This window comes from Takifugu flavidus, chromosome 4 (assembly GCF_003711565.1).
Source record: "Takifugu flavidus isolate HTHZ2018 chromosome 4, ASM371156v2, whole genome shotgun sequence".
Lineage (NCBI taxonomy): Eukaryota > Metazoa > Chordata > Actinopteri > Tetraodontiformes > Tetraodontidae > Takifugu > Takifugu flavidus.
Genome location: NC_079523.1, coordinates 8117990 through 8141978, shown reverse-complemented (window position 1 = coordinate 8141978; position 23989 = coordinate 8117990). Strand labels below are relative to the sequence as shown.

Sequence of the window (23989 nt, the reverse complement as noted above, 5' to 3'; positions counted from 1 at the left end):
GTCAAATTCACGCTCGTTCTTGGCATACAGCTTGCAGGAGGGACAGGGCATCTCCTTGATATATGCCACATCTGATGCTCACCTGCGCAATTGGCTTTGAGTTGGCCTCCAGAGTCGTGTTCCACAGCTTCATGGAGTTCTGGATAAACTCTTAGTGTCCTGTTGATGTTATACAGCTTTAGGCACTCGAGTATCCATGTGTGCGGCATTGAGTTATAGGCTTTCTTGTAATCAATCCAGGCAATCCTTCTGGGGGTCCTTCATTATGAGGACGGTCCGGCCTTGGGTTAGCCACTCTGGGTGGTTCCCTGATGTTAGCGGCTGGTTTACCTGTGCTACCAGGCATTCATGGAGTGCAGTCAGCTTCTTAAGCCAGTTGACGTGGATCTCATTGGGCCCTGGTGCTGTCCAGCTCTTCATTTTGGACACTCTTGTTTGGATGTCTGCTAAGGTGATGACTACTGGGTCTTGTTCTGGAAGTTGGTTGTGCTCTGTCTGCAGGTCTTGCAGCCATTGGGCATGAACAGCCAGATGGAGCAAATGGAGAAGGCTAGAGGCAAAAATCATGGCCACGTGGAGGGAAGAAAAAAAAAAAAAAGTTTCTTACACAATTTCTCTACTAATATTCCTTTAAATTTGTGTAGGAATAAATGAGGTCTCTATTTACTGCATCTACACATTTATGCATTAAGGGTAACTTCACATCCTCCTTCAAACTTATAAATAACACACACACAGTTTAAAATAGTGTTGATAAAAGAAAAGCAGACTCAACAGACCTCTGGAATTTAAAACATAAGTGTAGGCTCCAGTGGGAGAAATTATGTTTGATAAGCTTGAATCTCCCCATGAGATCTCATATTCAGTCTCACACAGGTTTAATATTTTTGTGCTCTTGTATAAAAAGGAGAAACATGCTCATTTATTTGGACATAGAAAAGCCCAGTGTTAATTTTAATTCTTAATTTAGAAAGAAAAGGGAAGGGATTGGGCTGGCCTGTTTACTGGAGGTCTTACTGACCTCGCCTCCTTCACAGTCCTGACAGCAACATTATTGTTATTGGCTCCTATTGTTCCTTTCTGTCTTCAGCTCAGCTGTCAACCAGCTGAAACAATATAACAGGTCCAGAGGTCCAGAAACTCCTAAGAAACATTCGGTGGGTATGTTTGCGAACAATCTGTAGTGATCTGACAGTCACTCCTGTTATCCATCTTTGACCTCTGCCTTCAAATATTCCCCCCTTTCCTAATCTGTCATCATAAAAAGGGCTGATGTCAAATAGGTTTTACGCTGCAGTGTGATTGTAGCCTGCAGAGGGAGATATTACACAACTGCACAAACTGTCAGTTACCCATCAAACGTAAACATCTTACTGATCACTCACACCAACTTGAAATGAGTAGAATTATAAAAATAACCCCAACAAAGTCAATTATTAATGAGTTCTACTCACAGTCTTCATTCAAATATCCTATTAAGGCAACTTTAAAACCCTCCTTGGTGAGGTGAGGCTGTTTGAGGTGAGTCTACCTGAAAAGAAATGTGGAGATAAAGTTCCTGCACAGGTCAAGGCACTTTGCTTTACACAAAATTGACTTCAAATCAGTTTGTTATCTGATCATACATTATTTTCTCTCTATGTTTGAGAACATTCTTACAGGATAGTGCCTGAATGGTTAACTTACCAGTGAAAAAAGACTGGAAAAATGTGAATTACGTTCAATATGTGAATGCCAAAAAATTCCAAAAGATAATAACTTGCTTGCTTTCTGAGAGCCGTGCTAGTCTATGTTGATGTATTTATGCTAAGCTAACATTAGCTGACTACTCCATATAGAAAGAAAGTGATTTTACGCTGATTAGCGGATTTATACTTCTTTTTTTATTGTTTTGGTGTATCACGCGTGATACACCAAAATGTCAAGACGGAAATTTCACAATGGAAAATTAAACCAAATCACTTGTGCTTTTGTGTTCACATGACAAATTACTTCATCGGAGTCATATGACTTGCCTAATTTAACCAGGTCACACTCTAGTGCACTACACCAACGTCACACTCGGGTCTCATTCAAAGTTAATGAATGAGTGAATGACTCTGGAAAAGCAGACAGTTAAACCTGACATCACGCAGAGTCTGAGGTCAGGTTGCTTGAGTGCGCTTCATTTATGTAATTGTCCCTGTTTGAACAACACTATAGGACTGCCAATGTGGTCACAAAAGTACACAATTTCACCTTATAACTGTTCATTGTGGTTTATTTAACAAAAGTTTTAGTTGATGTAGATGAAAAAAAGGAGTAAAAATTTAGACTTTTGCACTTTTAAATCTTTCAATCTTGAATCAAAATGATCCAAACAACATTTTAACATTTGTCCCACTTCAAGTTATAGTTGAGTTATGCACACAAAAGGTGACATTCAAATTTTTAGTATTAATAAAGAAAATAATGAAAATTACAGTTTTATATCAGTAATTGACGACAAATCAAAGACGGCTGGAAAATAACACATTTTATATTAGACATATTTGATGCTGAACACTGATTAGTTACGATTCTTAATCAAGTTTTTATAGATTTAATGTGTAGACTTTAGTGGAAACAGTCAGGGATTTGTGTTGTTTGTCTCACAGTAGCAGGTGGATCCCTTCAGAAATGGGGATCCACTCGCAGATACCACACCCTGGTGGGAGTTGAATTCCTCTCCGGTCCGGAAAAACAAAAGAGGTTAAAGGAAAGCTGCCGTTTCTTAAGGAAATTAGACAAAAACAAAACCTCCTCGACTCAATCGCAGCCGGTGTCACTGGAGAGCAGAAATAAACTTTGTGGGAAAAAAATGAAACTGGCAGATCCCCAGCTCAAGAATCTTGGCAGTGTCCGGGCAGCGGAGAGCTCAGCCGTAACAAAACGAGGATCTGCTGAGTCAACATAAAAAGCCCCGCATTTCATAACCATCATCGGCCATTCAGGAGGGCTGTCATCATCTTCAGAGCCAGAAGTCCTCCCACCATCATCTCCCAATCCAGACTGTTATTTTTAGAGTTTTTAACATTCTCACGCTCCGACTCTAATCTCATCTTCTTTTTTCTTTCCTACAGCTCATCCACGTTCCTCATGTTCCTTCACAGATCATCTCCCAGTGTCTTCCTAAAGTTATTTCTGTCTTCCTCACACATACATCGAAAATTTTAACTTCAAGGACAGATTGGCTTTGACATATGACAATAATCCTCTTCCCTTAATCTTCCTCGGTACTTTTTGGTCGGATCGCCTATGCTCTGTAGAAGGCTACAGACAAACATGGACTTTTACTTTTACTAGTTTTCATTTACATTTACTAGTATTGATGAGGTTGACTTTGACTTTTACCTAACAATTTTCAATTTATGATTCTTACTTTCATGGAAGAACAAGTGTTAGTAGTTTTTTTTTCATTTTTAGTCTTTCTACACAAGAGCTATACATAATCAAGATAAATGACTGTTTCTCATATCAATAAACTTTTTATCTGCTAATACTGATGGACTTTAACACCACAATAGGCTGATGGTATGACAAGTATAAATTAAAGATACTGGAATTGGTCATGAATTTAAACTGTTTTTTCCTCATATACATACACAGATTTTGAGAGAAAGGAAGAATCCTAAGAGGACAGTGTGTACGGTGTATCCAGACATACATTACCAGGTGTTTTTAATAAGGCTGACTAATATTTAGGTTCCACTGATCCATAAATTTGTAAAACTTGATCTAAGTGTCGCAGGCGACCGAACACAGATCCGTCATCTCAAGTGTGCTCTGACTGTGCGCTTGCTTACATGCAGAAAAATCCAGACAATGTAAATGAATGTGCGGTGCTGATCTGACTCTCACTCCTCCCGAATAGTTACACCAGTCAAAGCATTTCCACGTCCGATGAGATCTGAACTCACAGACTTTAGTCACTGGCTCAGTTCAGTGGAGTTCAGATGTCGCAATCATGTGCGTGTGTGTGTTTGATAACACACACTGAGGGCAGCTGGTGTAACAACCACCCAGAATGCTTCCAAGAGTTACTGGCACGCTTCAGGGTTGTATGTCGGATGTGCATTTTGGAAATCTGAAGAGTGAGGCCACACAAGATTTTTTAAAAAAAAAGGATTTTTTTTTATTTGCAGCTGAGGCATCCATCCGATCTGGCGGTCTGCATCTCAATTTCCCAGGAAAAAAGAAAAAAGAAATCTGATCTGAAGGGTCAACAACTCAGGCCGACAATCATTTATACAAAAATAATGTCCATAACAAATATATACTATTGCGTTACATATCCCACGTTTTAAAATGGCGTTAGAAAAGGCACAATATGGCATACAAATAAGATTGGACGCGTGCCTGTCGCTGGCTTCACACTTTCTCATGAAAATAATAATCTGATAATCTGCATGTGTGTGTGTGTGTGTGTGTTTTCACATTAGTTCTGAAATGGGCTCCTGCCTACAGTGTGTGTAAAATATTCAGATATTTCTTCCTCATGACACAGCCCAGATAAGCCTCAGCTCATCCCATTCTGTCATGTTGTCCCCATAGTTGCGGCCGGGTGCAGTTTTGAGTTGGAGGCAACTAAAAACTGTCCAGGTTCAGCAGTCCCTCCATGACCGCGCCGCTCGGTTCTCTCATGCCGCTGCCTCGACGTATTTCATGATTCTCTCATTCGTCCTCGTCTCTTTTCAGTCAACCTTTCCGGCAACCTCACATTTCTCTTAAAGACGCCGACACCTTTTTCTCTCCTGGTCCATGTTCAGTACAAGTCCTTCATGATCTCCTGCAGAAGCGGGTGCAGACACATGTCCACCTCCCTCTTCTTCAGCAGCTGGATGAAGTGGACGTGGTCGGTGACGATCTGGCGCAGGTCGGTCATCTTCTGGAGCAGCTTCGCAAACAGCTGCAGAGAGTCTGGGTGGCTGATCTTCAGCTGCAGCTCCAACGAATGAAGCACCGTCTCCTGGAGACGCTCGATGGGCTTCACGTTCAGCAGGCCGGGACGGTCTGGGTGAGACAAGTGACACATCTTTTGAGGATGGGGCAAGGAGTCAATAGAAAGCAGTGACCCTGCATCGAGAGCTGCTGGAAACTACAAATTATAACGGATTCTCCGTGTCTGTAACAGGAATGCTCTTTTATGAAAGCTCTGTTATCTACACTCGGAGCGCCAGGCTCCGTCCTTTCAGTTAATTATTGACCTGATTTGTATCCGCATCAGGTCAAGGCTTAACTTTTATCAGGCACCCATAGCCAATTGAGGATTATTAGAAGATGACAAAGAGGTTTTAAAGTGGGATTGCGTGACCAAAGAAAAAAAAGATCAGCAATAATATCCTGCGCCTGTCAGAAGAGCCTGATAAATAGTTCAAGGTGGGCCATACAGTCGGACCTTTTTTATAGTTTTTATTGCTCACTGACCTTTATGTGGACTGTCCTAATGTACCCAGTCCGCCAGTAAATTACTATTAAGAAACAATAAGCACTCTTTACAAACTACAGAGTTTTATAGCAAAAGTGTAAACTATTTCAGAAGTTGCGTCAGTGTGCAGTGGGGAATAGAAACCGGGCCAAATGGTGACAGTGTCTGACATGTCTTTTTCTGGCGTCCCTCAAGGGTGCTCCCTAGGACCCTTTTTGCTTTAGTGTACAATCATATTGAATAAGTCCATCGTCTTTTATATATGTGGTACGATCCTTCTATGAAACTAGGAAACACATCCGTTGTGGGTTTAAAATGAAAGCTACGCCGAAAATCCGGGCTCAGAACAACGTAACTAACTAACCTCCGCTGAGGATGATGACGGCCAGAAATAGGGCCATGTCGTTGTCATCCAGCTCCAGAGTGTTGAACTTGACAGAAAACTCAAATTTCGGTTCCATCATTTGACCAAAGGGTTTCCTGAGACTCTTGAGGAATTCCCGCGTCATAAAGATTTGTCCATAAGAGATGAGGGTCCCGTCTTTGTTCATCAGCGGTGCCATCATGATGATCAGGATCTCAATCACGCCGTACTTCAGCAGCGTTACCTGCGGCGAGAATAAAGACACACTGAAGAGTCGAAGTTGAGTCTGACCGTGCTTTGTCTGTTCCTTTATATCAGCGGTTCTTCTCACCTGGTCATTGAGATCCAGGTCTATGAAGCCTGGGATGCTCTTGGCGAACTCAGTCACTTCTCTCACTGCCTCAACGGAGCGAGACTGACAGCTGTTAAAGAAACGCAGCTCCAGCTCATCGGAAATGTTGCCGTCTGACCCGCAGTGAGCTTCAGTGAGACCTGTGTTTGGATGAGACGTGTGATCTGACTTTCAGGGATGGAAACACTGGATGTATTTTCGCCAAGCTCTAAAGGCCGTGGTGCAGCGACGGACACAATATGTCGATGCTTCAGTGAATGAAAAAGATATTTTGAAATCTTTGACCTAAAGTGAGCTATAAAACTGCCGGACGTCTCATGTGGGAGCATGAATTGATAACTAATTGATTGTACGCTCCCTCCAGACCAATGAATCACCACAGATATGTGGAATGTTTTTATTTATATAACAGATAAGAAGATAATCTCATGATAGCTGGATTTGAAAAGTCACTTCAGACCATGTGCGTCTAACCTGCGAATCCTGGGGCGAGGGCGGGCGCCAGCTGCTGCTGATGATGCTCTTGACAGGGAATCTGTCTGCAATTAATGAACTGCTCGCCTTCCATTAGAGACTTCATGTCGTGGATGACAAAAGGCTGGTAGAGAGTGGATAATAAGGGGACATTAAAGTGAAAACGTGTCCCCCAGCTCCTCATATCTTTATACAGAACAGTCAAAATGACACAGGCCGACGGCGCAGGCTTCAATCAGCTTCGGGACCAATGAAATATTAGTTTAGCAACTTTAGCAATTCCGTTGTGCATTCATGTTAAAAATCTAACAGCTGTGTTTAGGGCCAGCTGAAGCTATGAAGAACATTTAGTAGAAATTTAGGCCCATTTCTTGAGGAATAAGCCAATCCTGGCCAAAATATTTCAGGTCTTTTCAGGTCTCTTAAAATAAAGAAATCAAGACAAGCAGGCTCTGGCATCACTTTCAAGAGGATGAATGAAGCTGCTGTTGAAGCTCCAGTGCAGACACGCACCAGCCCAACACATGAATGACACCATTTATGCACTCAAACCCTCCTTTTTCATCCGTGAACACGGATGAAACAAGACAGCCTGCAGCAAAGTAAAGTCAGCGATGCTTTTGTGAATCAAAAGGTGAATTAATCAGGCTGAGCGAGTATCTGTTGCCAGGCAGCAGACTTGGGCTCCCAGCTGAAGAAGCCCTGTTTTAACTACGCAGTCACGACAAAGAGCAGAAACACGGGAGGCACGAGAGACCTTTCTCTCGCATTGGAATCAAGCCGAGATTGATAAACCCGCTTATGATAAGGAAACTCGTATAGTTGGATTGGCTGTGGCGTCTTAATGGCCTGTGATGATTGATGAAGCCTCACATGTTGTTGTTTCACATTTCTGATGGGGCCTTTAAATATTATACATATAAAATCACAGGAAAAAAAGGATGTGAAGGCATCCTTGCTTGTTTCAGATTGTTTGCGGTGCTTCGAAGGAGACAGATGAATTCTTAGAGGTCTTTTTAAATTATTATGACGGCTGCTGAGCCCACAGCTGTGTGTTATGCTCCTATATCATCTGCTGCTTTCTTACGCTTTGACCACTGCAACATGAGCTGTTTTCTGAAGGCCGAGACCTGCAGAAACCTGCCCATCCACTTCCTCTTTCAGAGCACAAATAAAAGAGCCGAACTAAATAAGGGTAAAACACACAGCTACTGCTAGCTGACTGAGGAAAAAGCTGAAAACAAGGAAGAAACAAGTCCAGCGGCTCAGAGAAGGAGGTAACATTACAGTCGGCAATGCCTACCGCTTTGTCTCCGGTCTTTCCAGAGAGGATGGCTCTGGCCTTGGCCTTGGTGAGGGGGAAGTTCTTTAGATAGGCTTCATACAGATGTCGGGACAGCGCCCTCAGATCCGCAGCCTCTGGGTGCATGTGCTCCAAGTCGGACGAGAACTCCGCCAGCAGTTTCTCCTTCTCGGCCTGAGGCATTCGTCCGAATCGGATGGCTGGGAAACGAGACGCACGCACACAAACGACATTAAACGTGCAGACTGAAAGTAAGACGACAAATAAAAACTATAGTCTCCGCAGAGACACTGCAAATCTCTTTCCTATCTGATCACGTTGAACTAATTTAGAGCTGAAAGTTAATTTGTATTTTTAATATGTGATCATAAATGCCACAGTGTGGACCTGCAGTCTGTGTAATAACCTTTATGGATGAGCACCTATGGTGCATGAATGCATGATGGGACAATTATTAATCATGTCTGCTCTGATTACGGCTGTTTTTCACGCAGTTTGACCCCTCCCCCGGCCAAAGTTTTATTTATTTTAAAGCCCAAGTCTTTAATGTGGTATCAGTCGATAACAATAGTGACATTATGCATTACAAAGGCGTATCTGTAATGAAGATATTGCATTGAACGTGTGTTTTTCTTTTTTACTCTACTCTCACTGAAATCCGATGTGTTGTGAAATAGCTAATCCCTCTTTTTCTGTTAGTGGATGTGATCAATTATCCGTCTATCCAAACATGCACTGCATTGACTGCAGCCGGTGATTGCGTAACGCAGACGGGCCGATGAACGCACGCCTTAGGCAAATGAATACAAACTAAAGCGGCCCTCCTTCTTGCTGGCAACAAGCCTGCCGCAGTGACACAGCAGGTTGGCAGGATCAGTTGAGGTCCATGTACGCCGATGTGTCAATCATTGATTGAATAAAAACACGCAAAGACAATCTGCAGAGCTGAGCCTCATAAAAAAATAACTCGTCTGATACGCGAGGCACTCGGTGTTCTGCAAAAGAGAGTCTTCAGGTGAACGGAAAGAGAACGCTGTCAGCTTTTTGTATCCAAAAACAACACAATTCAATCACAAATCTGTCATTCTCAAGGTTTTTAACCGATCTCAGTTGAATCTGTTGCAGAATATTGCAAAGTTGTGGCTTTTCAGCGCATTAGTGTGTTGGACAACATTTTAGAATCTGTTAACGAGTTTACCTAATACATGTATGTAAGTATTACGTTAGATCCACGCAGCAAAGTGACGACTGTTGTTGCTCAGAACGTGCAAACGTGACAAAAGGGAGCTGCCAGTGTCGCTGTGTGCACGCCTAAACATGAGCACACTCACCAGTCACGGTCAGTGACTGATGTAACAGGTAGAAAAATAAAGTTTGGGGGGGATCACAGGCACAGGACAATGACTGTTTTTTTTAAATCATTGTAGAATCTGTTTGGACACAGTGAGCTGTCATCCATAATACTAAAGCCAATAACAGCATATACCTCTAATCATTAAACTGCAGGGTTATACTGCACAAACTGGTTTTTATCAAGATCCCTCATCTAAAAAAATCAGTTTTCTTGACAGTGTTAAACTAATGTTATGTTCGGTAACTGTACGATTTTGAATAAAAGTTAAACAGCTAGCTATTCAAATGGAAATCACACTGTTTCTTATTCAGAAAATCAACTTAATAAGCTACTTAGATTTCAGTACTGAGAGTACTGACAGTGCCCACGTTGTTCCAGCTAAAACCACAGCAGGGGTCTCAGATGTGCCACCAAACCTCCAAGTGGAACTAGCAGCAGTGAAGCGTGAGCAGAGTGCTGGGCAGCCTCCTCACGTGCAGCAGTTCACTGCCTTTTTAGTGCAGCTACCACATGATTTAAGTGCAGGAAAGTATAGTGCGGCACGAGGGTCAACTAAAGAGCACGGAGGAAGCAACGACACCCGCATCTGTGCACAGCTTTGAGAATAAAGTGACAGCTATGTGGTGTAGATCCTGGCGCTGTACACTGAGGCAGAAGGTGTCGCTTCCTGCGCCACAGTTACAAAGAAGCATCAACGAGGGGAGCAACGCGGTGTCACCACCATCTTACCGTTGTGTGACATGCCAACGTTGAGGCATTTCTGGAAGCGGCAGTACTGGCATTTGTTGCGGGATTTCTTGTGAATGCGACAGTGAAGATCACAGTGATCGTAGACCAGCTTTAACCTGATGGTGCGTCTGAAAAAACCCTAAAAGAAAAGAGGAGATATTTGCTTCAGCTATTGCTAACGTTTAGCGCAAATGTTTTGTTTTAGATCATGAAAGAAAAGTCTTATTTAGTAATAAAACATGCACCAACAAAACAATGGGAACTTCTTATGCATCATCGTTTTTGAAAAAATAAAATAAAATAAATTCAATTTTTACTTTTAATGGAAATTTCTGTTTGCATTGCTAATTTAAATTAGTGGGGAAATCATTAAGTCCCAGTTAGCTTCAAACAACTTATGCTTCACTGTGGCTTCACGCTTTGATGTGTTTAACCTTGAGCCCAAAGAGTCGCTTATCTCTGCTATTTACAATGCAGCTACGGTCAAACTCGCCTTTAAACAGTCACCGTTTTTAATAGCTGTACTGTTTGCCTACAGAGAGAAACTGAATGGCGAGCTGCACTGAATATAGCAGCACATTACCCAGAATTCCATAAGCCCCCTCTTATTTTTTTTTTCCGGAAGCACACGGATCCCAAACTGGATGCTGATGTGTTTGACATCTGCATTCCTGTCAACCACAGGAGCTATTTTTTTGAATCACGCGTTATTTAAAGAAGAAGGAAACTGAAGGGGGTCAACGCTCCACCTCAATAAAGAATGTTTTCTGTTTTGAAACAATTAAGTCCTTGCCTGCTTGGCTGACCCCCACTTCTGCAGCATCTCCCCCGGGACTCACGTAGAACAATAACTACTGTACCTCACAGAAGCTTCATTCAGCCTCGGGAGCTACAGTACGAACACAATCCCCCTAATAAATACAACACAACAAGCCCAACTGTGTCAGGGAGTTATTTTCTGATCACTGGTAAGAATGAGAGGGCAGAAGATATTGGTTATTTATAGATTTGTCTCTATAACACAGATGTTTCACTATTATTTGTTACATGTAGGGCAAATATTTGAATCTGTGAATCTTTTAGAAATACCAACAATGCGTTGGTATGTTTTGCATTTCTGTCTTGTTTTTTGTGTTACAGCAGGGGTACATGTAGTACATATTTCTTTACAGAATGTACACTATCCTGCAAGAATGATTTGTTTGGAGAGATTTGTATCTTTAAAAGAGAGAAGTAAAAGGCTGCTGCTTCTGTCTGCAGACACCAGTGTCAGAATTGACACCACCTCTTCATGTCTCAATATTTCAAAGAAAATGGAAGCACATGTGAAACTTCACCCACTGCATTAGTTGTGTTTAAAGACAGTGGGGATTTCAAAGATGCTGCAGAGGTGCCTGCAGAATGACAACGTTCCGAGCTTGTGGCTGAAGTGAAAGACATCAGAGAGATAAACCTCACACCTCCCATCACCACTGAATTATTTATTCCACCAACATGACAGAGTGACAGCCAAAGAGAGTCTGGCCCAATATTCAAATCTCACTATTGCTGCATGCAACAAGCAGAAATATAATCAAAATTTAACCCACAATGCATTTCCCAAATGAACGGAGGTCGTTTCTCCGGAAAAACAAAGAAAGCCATCTGTCAAACAGGACAACTTATTTTTATTTCCAATTACTGGATGTTTTAGCTTCCTGCTTCGTGTTTTGACTGCAAGGCCAAAGATATGGAATATAGAACTGAATGTTATTCAGAAGAGAATGAACTAGCTTAGCGGTAGAAGACACCATTCTTTTACCCTTTTTAGAAAATGTCAGGTAACAGTTGTTACCTTGAATGAACCCGTAAATGTAAGGATATTTGTTCACTGGAGCTCGATCAGAGACCTTTCCCATTCTTACCTTGCAGCCCTCGCAGGCATGGACGCCATAGTGAAACCCTGAAGCTTTGTCTCCACACACTCGACACTCGATGTTTAATGCTGCCGACGTCGATGTGTCGTCTGGGATTTTGAGCATGACGGGACTTTCAGAGACCTGCGGTGGCGACTCTGGCTCCAGCTTGATTGAGTCTGGGAGAAGAATCAGGCAGGCAGGACACCAAGAGATAAAGCTTTTTGTCTTTGAACTCAGTTAGCGCGCTGTGGGGCAACGCAGTGTACAGAAAACTGAGTGGACTTACTGCAGCTGTGCATGTTCAAGTAGTCCATGTTGGTCAGGTGTTCCTCGCTCAGCGGAGGGCTGGGGTCATAGGCCATATCGGCGGGGGAGATGCAGGCTACAAGAGAGGGCGACATGGAGGACTGGGTGGAGGAAGATGAGATGGAAGCGTAGTCAAACGTGGTCAGATGCTTCAGGTCGAGGCTGTGGGAGTGGTCGTACAGCTCTGGCACGTCCATGCTGTTCAGGCTGAAGCCGACAGGCCAGGCGAGGAGCTGCTGGGTGTCCACCATGTCCGCTGCAAAAAGACACAGATGAAGCGGTGACGCCGCAGCTGATGCAATATCCTCTGCTGACCGTGTGTGGCCTTGTTGAAAGAAAACAGCGCGTTAGGCAGCGGAGAGAAGAGGGGAGGAAGAAGTACGGAAGGGGGGATAAGATAAAAACAGGGAACCATGGAAATATGCACCGGCCAGCAGACATGCTGATGTGTAAACAGGCCTGCACGCAGAAGATCCAACATATGCACTGCAAACATGCACGCAACTGTCCACAAGTTCGTGTCTGCAATCTGTTATCTGGGGGGGGGGGGGTATTGTGACATGAAGGGCGCCTCCAGATGCCGTCTTCCTCCGCCGCTGTCAACCGAATCGTGGAGAAAGTCGGGACTGTTTGAGGTTCTGTCTCAGAGAAAACCTTCCGGGGGACGGTGAGATTTTCCTGCTGTCAGGAGACTTGTCTATTTTCAGTCATTAGGAGACACACTGATCATTTACAAAGGAAACCAACTGAGCCTCCGTCCTCCCAAATTCACTCTTGCCAACATTTCTGCACTCGTCATCTGGCAGTCCTTTATACCTCCACCAGGGAGGGTGTTTTTTTTTTGGTACAGATTTGCTTTTTCTAACCACTTGGCTGCTACAAAACACGATGGGAGGATAATGAATGTGAGAAATAAATAGAAGAACCCCTAAAATGTGGGTGTGGATCTGTCTTAAGGGATTATGGAGTTTTTGTTAGATTTTATGATGAGACAGCATTGGAATGAAAAGACAGGACTGGTTGAATACGATCATTTCTTTCAGTATCGGTCACATGAACACACATTTTGAATATTGAGCAATAAATTTTGAACATTCGCGAGATCTTGGGAACCAATTTGAAGGCCGCTTTTTAAATATTGACACTTCTGTCATTGTAATGGCTAACTCTGATCAGACATTGGAGGAACCAAACCTGCAGACGTGGTTAAAGTCCAGTCAGTCGAACGCAGTGTGCACCAAAACACACAAGGCTGCACATTAACCTAACCAGGACTCAGCAGCATTAAAGCCAGCATTCCTAACTGACATAATGAAGGAATTTATGACTGTCATGTTCATGTATGTATTTTACAATATGTGGGTAGAAACAATGCAGTATTTCATTTAGATTTCACTAGAAAGAAGGGGAAACTAAATGCTGGACCTATTTTTTCTTCCATGCTTTCTTACTTGGGGAAAGTCATGCACGCTCTGACCTTGATTTAAAATAAGCGAAGGAAACAACAAACTGCTAACAACTTATAAATAATCAATTGAGTGAAAGTGCAGAGTTCTCAAAATAAACCACCTCTAATCAGCTTCGAGTGCCTGATTTGGAAAAAACAAAATGTAACAAAGAATGCGTTGCATTATACAACAGGTCAGAACTAAAATAGCCACGCTGGGATGGCACAGTGGCACAGCGTATGGGAATGTCTTGAAATGGTTCCAAATTAGTTGGAAAACATCCCTGCGGAGCAAACATCCTCCTTTCTCAAATACTTATTGTTTCCGTTTTACTTGTTTGGACCGTGACAAAGAAAATCAGCAGGGGACCCACTTAAGATTCACACTGACTCTGATATTGTTCCAGGATCAGAGAGGAGAGGGTGTTGGTGTGTCCGCAGGTTGTGGCCTCAGCAGTCTTGGACGCTCCTGAAGGGGAAAATGCTGACTATTAATAACCAGGGAACCTCCGGTTTTCCCCAGTCTTTGGCTGGGTGCCAGCTGATCTACACTTAAAATAAATGGAACAGTAAAGGAAGGGTGTGTGTGTATGTGTATATATGTTAGTGTGATATCCATGCGATTTAGGTCAGCACGTATTTATTCAGCCTTTTTTAAAAACAAAAAAACAACTGTATAAAAGAGTACAGATAAAATAACTCAAACTGCAACGCAGACAGTCGGGTAACTGTGTGATGACTTCTGTTGGTTGCTTTGACACATTTTTGACCAGTTTAAGTGATTGATTATCACAATTGTGGAAAAGCCAATGTTATATTTGCTAAAGGAGGAGCTGCGTTCACAAACCAATAGTTGAAACTCCATAAACTATTCCACTTATGAAAGTTTGGCATTGAGATTGCAAAATATGAACCGTAGTCCTCAACCCATTAATTATCAGGAGTATTATGGGAGCATCTGGACAACAACTGGACTTTTGCCACACCCCAATCTACAAATATTTCTATTACAGATGTTTATTGTTAGGGTTAGGGTTAGGGTTAGGGCTTTTTTCATATTTAGAAAAAAGCAATGGCATTTGAACCTGTAAATTCTAGGCGATAGGAATAAATTCTTAAATGAACTGAAATGAGGGAGAAACATTCAACCTACTTGTGTTAAAGTAATCTGTTATCTAAGAAAGCAACATATAATTTGCCCCTTACATCATTTAACCACATATAATGCTTTTATAGCGGCAATAAAGGGTTCTTTGATTCTTGCCTGAGTCGAACTCATCTAAAGAGCAAAACATACAGCTGATTCCTACAAAGGCCGACAGCCTCCACACAGCAAAATGCAAAAGTATCCTTGATAGCTGTGGCCTGCTGGAGCCACCTGATGCACCTCGGGAAAGAGCTTCGCGTGACATTGTTCCACAGAAACAAGTTGGCACAAATCTCCTGGAGGAGAAGAGTTTGCTAATAATGCCGAATTCTGCGAGTCGGTTCTGCGTGGTCAAACAGCCTGTCAGACGCCATAAAAGGTGACCGATGATCAGTGTAGTTTCTGCAGTGTGTCTTGTGTTTACAAAGGCATGTGTGTGTGAGCACATGCGTGACAGGCGTACCGGTTCCCTCTCGCCAATTCTCAGATTTCCACATGTCAGAACTTGTCTTCACGTTGAGAAAGCAGCATGTAGGAGTGCTTTCTATCAGCTATTGTCTCGGACGTGATATAATAAAGGCTAACGTCAAACTGGTAGGCTGGTCTAGCAGGCTGCTGTAGTGACGGGCCCTCACGGAAACAAGGTGTGTGAGGCAGCCTTTACACGATTATCTCCCTCATCTATATCCATATCTGCCATCTACATAACAGTCAACATGAGGTGGAGTGGAGTGTCTAACCCCGAGCACAATAAAAGAACGTGTGGGATTTTATGAATGAGTTCACCTCAGAAAGCTTTCTTTTAAAAAAAGTGTAATTTGTAGTATCATCGTCAGTTTTCCTCTTCTAGGGTGTAGAAACCACCCACACAGCAGCAGAGTGAGCTGGTTAACAGTCGAACAAAGACAATGTGAGGACTTCAGATGAGGAAAGTCACCGCTGAAGCCGTTTCGCGTATTTATGTGGGAGACAAAAGGCGAAACTCGCCCTGCTGCATTCAGGGGCATTAACGCTCTTATCTGTGCTGTTAGACAAAAAAAGTTCCCACCCTGACCTGTATGCAACCACACTGAGGTTGAGGCAGCCAGTAACATTTACTGTCTTGGAAAAATCTAAAAGCAGATAACTATCCTGGGAGATAATCCTCTTTTTTCATTTTTTAACGTTCATTCACTTTTTATCACAAATTAAGCCACAGAAATTCTGAAGAGACATGTGTGACGTGATCACATGATAAAATGACAGCGTGGATTGTTTCCCTTTTAGACCAAAGTGCGTTTTTCCTTTTTGCTGAGTGAACCATTTAAATCATCAAAAAATTGCCCTGACAATGTAAATGTGCGTACGGGTGACGCGATGACAAATGAGAGTTATTGCACAAAGCTCTGTGACTTCCTGACCTCTTGATGTAGGAAAAAAAAAACCTAATCATGTGGTTCAGTGTCACTGACTCGAACAAAGACACGTCTGTGTGAAGCCTGCGTCTCAGCCATTTCTCCAAAATGATTAAGTGTGCTTGCATTTGTTCCTGTTGCCGACCCCCACGTCCTCTTAATATGGCTGAACATTCAGTTTCTAAAATATCAAGTTGTAAGGAGCTGATTTTTTTTTATTTTTTTTTAAAAAGGGCATATATGTATATTTCACACTATAGCGCAGGGGGCTTAAAATCACATGTTAAATAAATTAGCTGATAGTGTCAGCGCTTCAACAGTTTCTATTATGCTCTCACTCTTCAGGAAATGGGCAGGAAATCTGCACTTTTTTTAAATTTGTTGGTGTGAAGACGCAACAGGCAGATGAGTGTGAGAGGGTTAGGGTCCCCTTTTTCTGCGCCTGAAAGCCTTATTTCAGTTTACTAAAACCACGAGCACGGTGGGAGGATCTATACCACAATGTGAGTCTGCTTGGCAGCACACTGACTAAAAAAGAACCTAGACATGGTTTCATAGTGATGAGTTTAATTTTTCTGTCTGTCTGTCTGTCTTTCTGTGTGTGTGTGTGTGTGTGTGTGGTGTGTGTGTGTGTGTGTGTGTGCGTGCGCGCGCTTTTATACACAGTACACAGTGAGGCCAAGATGCACTCTTCACCTGTATCCTCCTCACCCTTTTTGGGTGATGAGAAAGTGTTGGCTGGTCCTCATAGCTTCAAAGGTCTGTGCGAAGGTCTACACTTGATTTTGAATAAGAGCTGACGCAGATTCAGTTTTACTCGTGATTTTTGGGGTAACGACAAAGGGCTGGGGAATCCTTCGTATAAAAGAGAGCCCTCACAAAGATAGCAGCACAGTGTGTGTGTGTGTGTGTGGGTGTGTGTGTGTGTGTGTGTGTGCCAGAGAGAGAGAGAGATTGTTTCACCATACAGACCATTATGAAACTTGTACAAACATCAGGTAAATGTGAACGTTGAGTTAGAGGAAAAGAGTTCTCTGTAAAGGTTACAGATGACATAAAAGAGTACCTCACTGATTCGAATAAAGACGTTTGTTCCATTTCCATTAATTATGCAGCGATTCAACTTTGCGTGTTTGACCATTTGTGGGTCTAATCTACTACTGTAGTGGGGGAGGACGGTGAAATTTCCACAAATAAAATAATTGTGTCTCAGTGTAAAGAGCCAATGATGGTATTTATGCATGTTTGCATTAAACTTGGGGGCTGAAATGTGACTGAAATGCGAAAAAATGAATTCCCTCATCTGCACCCCAATAATCCTATTAAACGCACAGGTATAAAGAAGTTGGGAAGGTTGGTATTGTTTTTTTATACAAACTCTGTGTCACTAATGCCTTTGCTTTCTCTTGGTTGTTTGGGAAACCAGATAAAATGATCATTATTTAGATAATTTCTCAGAAAATCAGTAATAGTACAAGGACGCCTCACTGCAGAGGGTGACGAGCCCTTTTATGACCAAACTGATCATTTATCACTGACCACCAGGCGATGGTCGTCACGACACACCCACGTTAAAATACAGAACATTCACTGGATCTAACAGCCCAGCAGAACAGAAGATTTGCAAAACTCACACACACACACACACGCACACAGGGTATTCACACTCACCCCGATTCTTCACTTTGAATTAATTTTCAGGTCAGTGACCAGCGAACGGGTGACGGCAGCAGTGACAGTAAAGGCATTTGTGTGTGTATATATGAGACTTTGCTTTTCCCCAGGAAGTGATGACCAATAGAAAAGGAACCCCCCCCCCACACACACACACACACGCGCACTCACACACACACACACACACTATCTCTCTTTCTCTCCCTGGCAGAATCTGGGCTCAGCAGAAGTTCAGACAGCTAACTATCATGTGGTCAGTGTGTGTGTGTGTGTGTGTGAGAGAGAGAGAGAGAGAGAGAGAGAGAGAGAGAGAGAGAGAGAGAGAGCGAAAGACAGAGAGAAAGTCCTAGTCCTCTTGTACATTTATAGTATTAGTATATATATATTAGTATTTAGTCCTTGACTACCCATGGATGTGGATGTGTGCATTTTTGTGTGTGTGTGTGTGTGATTGTGTGTGTGTGCGCGCGTGTGTGGGTTTGTGTGTACAATGCAGACATTAGATGCAGATGATTTCCTGTTGCTTCAGTCTGACAGGCGACCTCATCATGCCTCTCTAGTTGCACTTCTCCCCCACAGTTCCATCAGTCGCTGTCATGAAAAACGGCGACACACTCATTTCTAAACGCAGAAGAAAAAGGGCTGATTAAAAAAATCCCAAACCAAAAATCTCAGACAGAGCTGTTTTCTGTTGTGGTCACAAACAGATCAATAATGAGGTGACCGCGTCTCATCTTAATGTCTCGGTTTGTTCTGTTCGAGCGAACTTGCCTCCGTTTAGAAGACCGAACGGAGAGACTTCAGCATCGGACGGTTTCACACTTACGAACAAAAAAGCTTCAGGGTCTTCCAACCAAGACGTCTTTTCAAACTCGACGCAGATGTGGCTGACGTCCACACTAGTTTAGCCAAACTCGGCAGCAGAAATTTGCACGGAAACAGAGCCTTTCGTGTTTGACTGCCTTAATCTGCATCATATCGTCAAACAGGTTGGCAACACAGGCCACAAAAGTAGCAGCACAAACGTGCGTGTGTGTGTGTGTGAGTGTGTGTTTGTAAGCGAGCGTGTGCATGTTGTTGCACTTGCTTCATATCAAGTACCATAGTACAGTAAATATTTTACTAGAATAGTAAGGACATTGTGAGGTCTTGGCTGGTGCAACTTCAATGGACTGTTTGAGGCTTAAGATGTGGTTGAGGTTAGGATCAGGTTTAAGTCAGGGTGGGGGGGTGCAGATGATTAGGGTAAGGAGCTGGGGGAGGCATTTTTAAATGAAAGTCCTCACAAAGATCGAAGGATGTGTGTGGAGAAGTGCCATAAAGTGTGTCGTAAAATGTGAGCAGTGAGTGAAATTTCAGGGTTCAAATTTCAGGGTTCGTGTATGATTTTCGCACCAGTGTGAGCAACAATCGCCTAAACTCAATGTCAGAACCCCCCCCAAGTTTAAGTATTAGGTCAACCCTGAAACAATTAAATCAAAAAGCAAATTTTCTAATAAATCCACAGCTAAATTATCACGTGTAAGGTCACAGCGAACCTAACCTTGGCTCACTAATTCTGAACAGTTTTGTCACTTTTAAATTCCACAGATATCATATTCACAAACACACGAGTGATGTGGAGGTCACGCCAACTGGCCTCTGTGTTATCTAGCCCAGAGAGACAAACGGTAGCCAAAAGTGGCATCTTTTTAAATGAGCTTGACAGCAATTGATGCTGCTCCGCTGGTAGACGGGCGCACTGAACATTTGTTCCAGCCAAGAATGTTGATCTACATGTTTTCCGAGAGCTCTCAGATCTTTTAAAGATTAGCAGCTCTGTTTTCAGCACAAGCCCAGGTCTATATTTTGGTGGATGAAGGTATGGCAGCCATTTTCGGTATTTTCCACACAAGCCAGGTGCCTCACTGGTACGACTCTTTTTTTTTTTTGCTTCATTAACCTGTAAATGTAACAAGTTAGGTCAGGTGTGTGGGACGTAAATCAATGTTAGCTACAAGACACATGAACGCGTGTGAGGCGGTCCTGAAAAGTTCATACCGAAGCGCAGTTTCATCACGCCTGCCATTGTTATGGTCAGCTTTACGATCGGCACGTGAGCCTCTGCACGGCAGAGACCCCCCGAATGGTTTCGCCATCACAATCTCACACAATTACAACGCACAAACAAAAGGCTCCAATCTGACTCTTCAATCTGACAGACCATGCTTTGATATTCTCCACATCACCTAATTATCCATTGTGATTGGAGGGCTGTTCCTTTCCTGAACACACACACACACACACACACACACACGCACACAGATAACACTGCCGCAGTGTAAATAAACACATCGAACCCCTCAACTGCAAGAAAGGACAAACATTAATGGACAAACATAATTTTTGCCCGTGCAAGGTCATGTGAGCGCAACAGTACTTCAGATATGCTCAACATACTGAAGCAGGTCAGGGCGACAGGGAGAACACCAACAGTCGTTCTAAGGTAACAACTGATGTGTCTCTGAAGCCTCAAGCGTTTCCTTACGAGATAAGGAGGAAGAAACGCTGAAAGCTGTCAAGGCCACGCTATCGCTAACACACTGGGATGGCTGTCGCGCCGATGTATGAAAACTTGTGCGCACAGCGAGACGAATGCACGGATCGGGTCACACCTTTTATGCCAGGCGAACAACACACGGACAAACACGCACCTTTAAGCCCATGTGTTGCATCACAGACGAGGCACGAGGGATAAACACAGGATGACCATGACAGAAGCACAGAGATTAGCTATTAGCATGCTAATGACAAAAAAGCCAGTCATGGCCTCCACCCAGGGGAATTCTTTGGTAAAACTGTATTTTGGTAGAGGAGCATAGCACCGGGCTTAGGAAGAGGGAGAGGTGCCACGTTGGAGGGGTCGTGCCCTGTTCCTCGAAGCGGAGAGGAAAGGATGGGAGTACACTGCGTGCAGCTGTTTTTCAGCTGCACAATAACAAAACAACGGGTGACGTGACTCTTGCCCGCAGAACATACGGTAAACACGTGCTTTTGGAACGCTGACAGAAGCCAATTTGGAAATGCGCGTAAAGGGGAGATGGCTGGAGGTTCGACGGGAACAAACGACACGTGGAGGGCTCGTCCAGGGTGATGTCAGGTTTACCTGCCTTCTGTGGAAACATCAACACAATTCGGTTTATATCTATCGCTTTCAAGTATTGCTTCTACATCAACAGCAATTCTCTGGTCTCCATTTCCCGGTAATTGCTGGAACATTCTGATCAAACTGTGTATCGACCTTGCTCACTGTCATTTTTTCCCCAAAATGGCAACAGCATCATCATTTGAGGGCTCTATTCTATAAGCCTGGTCAAAATCCAGTTAAGGCAAATAAATGTTATCTCATTGGGAGCTACAATGTCACTGATATTAAAAAAAATGGTGTTTTCTCCCAATGATAACTACTCTCTAAATAATTCTAATTATTAAATAATTTATGGGACAAAAATGTCCTCCAGGAAGAGGGAAAGATACTGTTAGGCTTTGTTCCTCTTTAATTTCTGTGACTCTTCTGTATTGAACCACTGAGGTTTTAAAAAAGATGACACAGGACATCATTCAAGCATGTCAGCATCCAGCGGCCACACCACCACGTCTGACTCCCTGGTTCTGACCCAGAACTAAAGCTCCCGGTTCCGGATCACGTGAAGTATTGAGGATATGCTTCATCTAGGTTTTTGTTTTTTTTAATTAGCGTTACCTGACTTGTGTGTCCTGGTGGTGACTCCCCCATGAAAAGTTCCACTTAACTTTCTATGAGTTACAACCCAAATAACTGAGTTTGTTCAGCTGACTTTTTAAAAACTTATTTTAAACAATGAACCAAATAATTGAGAGCATTTATTCCAGGAAGAATGAAAAGTCCCCGCGCACGGTGCAAAAACACCTTAGTTCTGAGAAAGTTGAGATTTGGAATCAGGCTAAACGTGCCAAGAAGCTGTGTAAAAAATAAAAAATGTAATTTTAAAGACAACCACGACAACAACGGCGTGAAGGCGAAAGTGGATAATCAGATGCAGGCGGGACTCTCGTTAACTGCACAGTTAAACATCTATCCTTTGATGAAGCCCTCCTACAGCTCTGCAGTTTCATATTTAACTCTTTTACCAGGGATTTCAACCTCACCGGCGCTACTTTCACCACTCTTGCAGACTGTGGGCGCATTCAAAGAAGAAGAATTTGTGCTCAAATCTTTTCACTTTTGTTGACCCGGACCACATCCACGTGTTCTCTGCACATTGTGAACAACCTGTTTCAGGCCATGTGAGGGACAACATAAACATTACATAGTATGTGGAGACACTCCTTTCATTTATGACAACAGAGCAAAGTCCACGTCTGTGTTCACTGGCTGCACACACACACACACACACACACACACACACACAAACAGATCTCGAGATAATTAATTATATAACTCAATAAGACATTACACATGCACTCTGGAGTTAAAGCAACTGACTTGGCTGAGATTTGTTTCTGCTACGTTGGACTCCATTCACCTTCTAATGTGGTCCATACTATTGCAGTGGGCACCGTTGACCTGCAATATGTATTCCTAGAGAAATGACCTTTTATAACTTCTCTTTTCAAAGGGACGATGTCTCAACCAACCACAAATATGTCATGAGTTCTCCTACTTTAAAATAGCTGCGTTATAGCCGCGGTCATATTTTAGCCCTTACGCACATGATGTCAGTCCGATGGATTTGAAATTGCATACAAGGTTAACATGTTATTGCATTTAATCATCTAATTGTGCCGTTTATCTGATAATAAGATTGCATAAACCTTTGTGTGAACCGTTGATGTGTGCTCCAAGAAATAACATGGCAAGTTTTGGTATTTATTTGTATCTCTGTGGATGACTTTTAAAATAATAATAATAAGACTCTTTCAATATTTATATCATAACTATGATCAGATATGTGACCGTCATTATGAACAAGGGCTAATTAAGTTAGACTAACATCTCCATAACCTTATTCAGAATAACATGTACGTTTGTAATAATGATGTGTCCCTGAATCGACTTAAATAGAAAAACGTAGAATAAAATCCTACGGAAAATGACGGATCCAGCTGACATTGCAAATTGCGCCACACCTGTCTCACAGACTATGAATATCAGACGCTTTGATTGAATTTCTTCATGCATAAATGTATGAACAATAACAGAAGGTTCAGTCCCTGGCGAAGGTTTCCCTGCTGACTGTGATATATGATTAGCAATATTAACCAGTAATTAAGACATCATCGGACAGAAACGTCAGACGCTGCACATGTGCTGAGTCACGGCTGAGATTTTTCCATTCGATGCAAAACAAAAAGAGAGAGGGAACTGAATAAAGGTTGTGCAACATCGAAACGGTCCTGTTTGGATAACGCATGACACCAGAGCCAGGCGGGGGAGAAACAACACGGTGAATATGAGAGGAAAAAACCCAAAACAGAATCTGGCAGGTTCGCACAGGTGAGTGGACATCACCCACCTGTGGGACACAGACAGAATCCGGGACTCACCTGAGAAGTTCTGCTCACCTTGCTGGCTCAAACCTCTCCCTGGTGTTTGCATCTCAAACCTGCTCTCACACTTGGACCACACTGGGACAAACTGACACCTGACTGGGTCCCAGTTGTCAGTCCTTTGACCGGCCCCCTCAAAGACACACACACACACACACACACACACCACACACACACACACAATACACACACACACACCCATCCGACCCCCGCCCCTTTGCCACACCACCTACACGCTACTGGACTACTTAAGTACAAAACTTATTAAAAACAAAAAATAAAAAAAACCAGAAAAAACTTCAACGAGCAATGTGACCTATCAGTATCGACCGTACGTTAAAACCCTTAACGGGCGCTTTAAATCACTTCAAGTTGCTTCTGTCTAACGCCTTTCCGCCATCGGTACGGGCGAACCGCAGTGACTGACCTGCCCGCCGCTCGCTGCCGCTGCCCCGGGTCCGCTGCTGTCGCCTCGGCTGTGGCGCGGTGTCCTCTCGCCTCGGAGGTGGCGGTTCCTGCTGCTGCTGCTGCTT

The 23989-nt window shown here is 43.0% G+C and overlaps 1 protein-coding gene across 1 annotated transcript; it reads right to left on the bottom strand.

Moving 5' to 3' along the window:
* Positions 1-4128: 4128 nt before the first annotated feature.
* Positions 4129-23520, bottom strand: pparg (peroxisome proliferator-activated receptor gamma). Its single transcript, XM_057029093.1, has 9 exons — positions 23454-23520; positions 12207-12551; positions 11927-12096; positions 10023-10161; positions 7940-8139; positions 6637-6760; positions 6142-6302; positions 5811-6054; positions 4129-5031 (listed from the first exon to the last, which is right to left on the bottom strand). The coding sequence occupies exons 1-9, from the start codon at positions 23503-23505 to the stop codon at positions 4784-4786; spliced, it is 1683 nt and encodes a 560-aa protein (XP_056885073.1). The 5' UTR covers positions 23506-23520; the 3' UTR covers positions 4129-4783.
* Between the last annotated feature and the right edge of the window lie 469 nt (positions 23521-23989).